The sequence below is a fragment of the Lithobates pipiens genome, unplaced genomic scaffold (genome assembly GCF_037356315.1).
Source record: "Lithobates pipiens isolate NorthernLeopardFrog02 unplaced genomic scaffold, aLitPip1_a1.2 Scaffold_18, whole genome shotgun sequence".
Taxonomy (NCBI): domain Eukaryota; kingdom Metazoa; phylum Chordata; class Amphibia; order Anura; family Ranidae; genus Lithobates; species Lithobates pipiens.
The window spans coordinates 333,561,959-333,567,958 of NW_027507758.1; the positions used below are offsets into that span (position 1 = coordinate 333,561,959).

At 41.2% G+C, this 6,000-nt stretch overlaps 1 protein-coding gene across 2 annotated transcripts in view; it reads left to right on the top strand.

Moving 5' to 3' along the window:
* Positions 1 to 3,462, top strand: part of PHIP (PHIP subunit of CUL4-Ring ligase complex) — a 232,351-nt gene extending 228,889 nt beyond the window's left edge. For both annotated transcript variants that reach the window (XM_077487347.1, XM_077487346.1), the window contains one exon: positions 1,569 to 3,462. In XM_077487347.1, coding sequence (XP_077343473.1) covers positions 1,569 to 2,359 — 791 coding nt within the window. In that variant the 3' untranslated portion in view covers positions 2,360 to 3,462. The remainder of the gene's footprint in view (positions 1 to 1,568) is intronic.
* Positions 3,463 to 6,000: the final 2,538 nt, after the last annotated feature.

Consider the following 6,000-nt stretch of genomic DNA (forward strand, 5'->3'; position numbering starts at 1 on the left):
CCCAGAACATGTTCCATGCTGGTGGAAGGAAGTAGCTGGGATAGAATTGGAAGCAATCCAACGCTTTCCGCCTTCCCGACTTTCCCGGCCGGGATAGCGGAAAAAAAACCCTGTGACGAAGCTCCGCTATGGGTTTAAGTATGGACCAACTGCTTAATGACAGGGTGCTACCATGCTCTGAACTCCCACGTGGGGTTGAAGGGATCAATGTGAAATAATCCTCTCCTGAAACGTGTGGCATGCCCAACCTAAGGAAACGCAAACATAGCGAAACATGAGAACACCCCTCTGTGCCTATCCGAGTATGAGGAAGTTTATCAGTAATGACAAGACCACAACGTGTGAGTGAACCTGATGACAACCTCCACCTTAGTGTATGTAGTGAGTGAGCTCGAGTAACCTGCAGCACAAAGACAGGTAATTTAAAACTGAACACTCAGAGCTAATGTACCCACTGGTGGGTAGCCGTACAGGTATAATGAAATCAACGTGCATGGTATGACGTATGTTATACAGGCGAGAAGATTGTGGTCAGCAATCATTTAAAATGAAACCTCAGCCTGTATGAATCTGTAGACGTTGACAGATCCTGAGATGTGAGCACTAGCTAACTAAGCCCAGGTATACAAAGAAACCTGAACGAACAGTACAATGAGACATGGAAAACAAACAAAATGAAACGACTACTGGTGAATATGCAAAACTGCATGGCACCGATATGCTATGACAGAAATCTGCTGAGACGATACCTGCCGAGACAAATCGCATTTTGTGTCGCAAGAATGACCATGAAAATGGAGCAGAGTCATCAACCAGCCTATCCCCCTCCCCCCGCGCCCCACCACCGCCGGCATGATAAAGGAGAAAAATTGCATTATTGCTTTGCTGCAGTATTGGTAGCCAGAGCAGAGAAATTACCAGTACGGTTGTGGTGGTGAGGGATGTCCTCACCTTCACCAACCGGAACTGTGAACACAGGGACCGCTACGAGTCTCCTGCTGCCAATCTGCAAACCCAAAAAAAACAAAAGTGAGGCGGAGGCCCCGTAAGCCCAGAAATTCCGTCAGCTGTAACTCTGTAAATGAGCCGAAGCAGGCTCAGACTGGGGAGGAGGGATATATACCCCTCGGACTCCTCCAACAAATACAGGCTAGCCTCCAGCCAGCCTTCTTGCATGTACATACACAATTTGTTTTAAATGGCAAGCTCAACACCTTTTTTATTTTATTTAACCTTAAAATAAAGTTTTGTGTGTGTTTTTGTAGTGCAGTGTACAAGGATATGGAAAATAGTACACACACGCACACACAGGATGGACTGGGGTCTTTATTCAACCTAACTAACTATGTAACCTGAATCCCTTCATCACTGAGGATTGTAGACTTCAATTGCATATGGTAATTATCTATAATAACTAGCATATCTAATTCTGATATTTGAAGCCAAAGGGCTTTGGCAGATTTAAAAGAAACGAGTTGTGCCTGCTACCTTTACTGACAGGTTTATTTAATTGATGATTTTCCAAAACATTGAAGCCTTTAATTTTTTTATTTTACATTGTGTTGCAGCTGAAAGAAATGAAGGTGCATTGCCAGTACGTGTTCAAGTTAATGGGCACAGCAGCCAGGTCAAGAAGCCAGGTGTGAGAGGTCGCCCCCCTGGCCGCAAACCGAAGATTGTTCTCAACAACAACGCTAGTAACAGTGACCCAAATAATAGCGTTCAAGTGGTTCCAAAGAAAAGGGGGAGGAAGCCAAAATATCCCAGGAATGATGATCAACAACAGATTGTACCCCAGGTCACACCTCATACCAAACAAGTCAGGCCTGTTTCCCCAGTTAAAAAGGAAAAGGAGCTGCCGACTTCATCCAGCTGTAATTCTCATGCAGAGCTGAAAGTTAAGAATGAGAATGAGGTACCAAAAAAACGGAGGGGTAGAAAACCAAAAATAAGAATTGAGCATACAGAGATTAATACTGCTCCTCCCCCTCCTCCTCCTTCTCCTCCTCCTCCTCCTCCTCCTTCTCCTCCACCTCCACTATCACAGTCATTACCAACACAGACAGTGCCAGAAAATGCAGAACAGGAACTTGTTAAAATACAGACAAGAAGTAAATGTAAAAAGGTTGAGGAACCTATGGATGTATCCAGAGAGACTACTGAGGGCCTTAATCATTCTGAATCCCAAATGAGAACTAGAAATCAGGGCAAGAGAACTGCATTTTATAATGAAGATGACTCTGAGGAGGAACAAAGGCAGCTGCTGTTTGAGGACACTTCTTTGACATTCGGAACCTCAAGCAGAGGAAGGGTACGGAAATTAACAGAGAAAGCTAAAGCCAATTTAATAGGCTGGTGAAAATGTACTCTAAGGCAGCTCTACTTAAGTACTCCTACTTTTGTGCTGCTATAAAGAATTGAAAACCCTTCCAGGGGAAGGAAAGACATTTTTCATTGGGTTGGTGTTTTAAGTGTTTGATCTTTATTGCCTATGGATTAGGTTTAAGCATTTCAGTATATGTAGTCCTCAGACTAAAAGCCTTTTAACAAAATAATATCTGACGCACGTGGGTACATTATACTAAATGCAAAAATGGCATCTGTTTGGGAACATTTCTTGACATTGGTAGCTAGCTGAGAAATATAAGCAAGGACAAATATGCTACCAAATGTTAACCTCTGCAGGTGGGAAAAATACCCAGTTTTAATCCCAGACTTTGTACATTATCTTTTACATAGGCAGTGAAATATCTTATATATATATACGTAAGCAGGTATATAATTATATATACTTATATATCCACATTGGAAAATATTTCATTTATGTCTAATTTTGCAGACCTCAATTCTAGTACCAATCAATAATTCAGATTAGTGTGCCAAAGACTGAGACTCCATGCAGTTAAAGCTTATGATTTCTGCCTGTCAAAATAGCGCACAATCTTTGTGTATATAAGACATACAAAACAACTTGTATATTGCTTTTGAGAATATTGTAAGCTGTGCTCACTTAATCCCATTTTGGTACTTTTATTAAAAAATGCTGTGGCAGGGTTGTTTTAAAAGATGTTTTAAAATCGGTTTTAAAAAAAGATGTAACGTAATATTTAGGTGAGAATCTGTCAATTTTTATTTTCATTTTTTTCCAGCAAATGTGAGGTTTAGAAGCACTGGTTATTGCCATTATTGTGTTACTCCTTTTTCTTTATAAAGGCTAAATCTAGTTTGTCATGAACTCCCTCTGGTGTGATACAGGACCCATGTGTATCTTTGTTTTTTTTTGTGGGGGGCTGGGGTTATTGGTTAAACCCACACGTGTTTTTTATTTTTTATTTTTATTTTTTATTTATTTTTTGACACCTTTCTGTACAATGTTACAGACAACTGAATTCTTACCAATTTCATAACATGTAAAAACAATGCAGGGTGCACAATCATAAATAAATATCCTTTCAGATCTTACATAGTTTGCTAGGATCAGAAGTGGAAAATGTCTTCAAAATTTTGGAACTATCTTGAGTCCAGGTAAATGAGAAACCACTCTTTGATATGCCTATTGTACCTGGTTTGGTATGTTGAGGACTTCTGATTTGTTGTAGGGCATGTTAAAGTTAAACACATATTGTTTGGGGAGGGTCATAAAGTGTGACAGAGTTATCCTAAGTTCAAAGTAAAGAATAAGACATCTGTGTATGCTGTGCATACGGGAATGACAGGCCTTTGATATTCTGGTTGGCCCTAACTGCACAGGGATGAAGGGCAACAAGTGGTAACTGTATGGGGTGTCATAGGACAGAGTGAAGTAATCGGATTAGGTTCCCTTAACCTTTACTGCTGCTTTAAGGGTGGAGTAAAGGGTTGATATCCAGGATAACGTGGGTTCCTAGGCCTCTATGACCCAGGGTGTATTGCAGAAAACCACAGTTGGACTTACTGATAAGTATTTCCTGGAGTCTTCCAGGACAGCTACATGGGAAGTAACCAGTTCTGCCCTCTACAGGAAACACAATTCCAGAAACAATTAAAAGGCCCCTCCCACCCACTCGTTATCCTTTGCCAAAAAAGAACCGCCACCAATGTGCAGGAGGGGCAAAAACTAGATATCCAAAAATAAACCGATAATCATAGCCAGGCACTCATAGACTTGGTGAGGAAAAAAAGGCACTATCCTGGAAGACTCCTGAAAACACTGTTACCGGTAAGTCTAACCGTTGTTTTCCCAAAACATCCTCTAGGACTGCTACATGAGGAGATAAAAAAGTAATACTTCTATCTCAGTGAGAGAACACAGCTTGCTGAACTTTTCTTCCACAGGCCAGATCCTGGCTGGAAAAGGTTCCACACAATCATGTTTCACAAAAGCTTGTTTAGTGGACCAGATGGTTGTTCTTGATGTCTTCCCATGAGGAACCTGCTCTCTGCCCATGAAACCGCCAAAGCTCTAGTCAAATGCACACGCACCCTGGAAGGTGGCCCCTAGTCCAAGCTCTTGTACACAAATAAGATCGTTTCACGTATCCATCTAGTGATCGATTCCTTGGAAGCAGAAAAAAAAATGTTTGGACCACTGAAAAGAATCTAGACATGACTGGACTGAATCTCCTAAAATCACTGGAAGAATATATCCTATCCTTCTGTCCCAAAAACTGAATTGCCCCTTTTCTCATTCCTGGGGGAACTACAAAAGACTATACCTAGGAACAGTGCAAATATGAAGATACTTTAGGAAGGTACATTGGATCAGGCCTAAGGATGATTATATCTTCCTAAATCATTAAGAAAGGATCCTTACAAGAAAGACTGTCTCCCACCCCCTGGCCAAATTTATTGCTATCAAAAATGTAATTTACTCATTAGAAAATGTTGGTTAACAAGTGGATAAGGGCTTAATCAGGTCCTTCATCAGGACATTTAATACCAGTGACAAATCTCAAGGAGCCACCGCTTAAATAACCTTGGGAGTGCATCCTCTGCCTTGCCAAAATAAATCTCTTAACTAGAGGATATTCCACTAATATAAGATCTAGAAAAACAGACAAAGCAGCCACCTGCACCTTGCTAGTTGCTAGCCCTTTATCCACCCCGCCTGCAGAAATTCCAAACCTTTAGGTATAAGTGTGTCCGACCTTCCAAATCTTGCGCTCTAGGAGGATAAAGCCTTCCACACCTTGAAATAGATCTCCCTGGTGCTTCTTACTACATAACAAAGTGTCCTCTTGTCCCTGAGGATTTTCCACTCAGCTTTCATGTCACCCAATAGAAGAGCCAAGGATTGGGATGGAGAACTGGACCCTGGAAGAGCAGATCTGGAAGTGTCAAAGGGGAGGTCAACAGGAACGTTAAGAGCTGAAAACCAGCTCCTCTTTAGCCAATATGGGGCTATGATAATGACCTGGCAGGATTCCAACATTATCTTTCTGAAGAATCTATACGCTATACAAGGATTGAAGAAAAAAAACAGCTTGAATTCCAATCTAGAGTCAGTGGATCCAATTCCAGAACTAGATTCCTTTTCCAACACAAAATTCCTAACCACCTTGTTCTTGCCGAAGCCAAGCAGGCCTATAGTGCAGTCCTAAAGTGTTCAGACCCCGTTCAATTTTTCAAGGTTATATTGCAGTCTGATACTACAGTTGATTAAATTAGTTCCCCCCCCCCCCCAATCTACACTCTGTACCCCATAATGATAAAGTAAAAACAACATTGACAGAAATGTCTGAATCTTTTAAAAACTAAAATTACATGTATTTAACATTCAGACCCTTTACTCAGTACTTTGTTAAAACACCCAGGCTCAAGTCTTTTTTTGGGTAAGATACGACAAACTTTGTATACCTGAATTGGGGTATTTCCTGCCATTCTTTGTAAATCCTCTCAAGCTCTCAGTTTGGATGAGGACCGTCACTTGACAGCCATTGTAAGGTCTCTCCAGAGATGTTCAGTAGGGTTCAAATCAGGGCTCTGGCTAGGCCAATGTAGGACATTCAGAGTTGTCCCTAA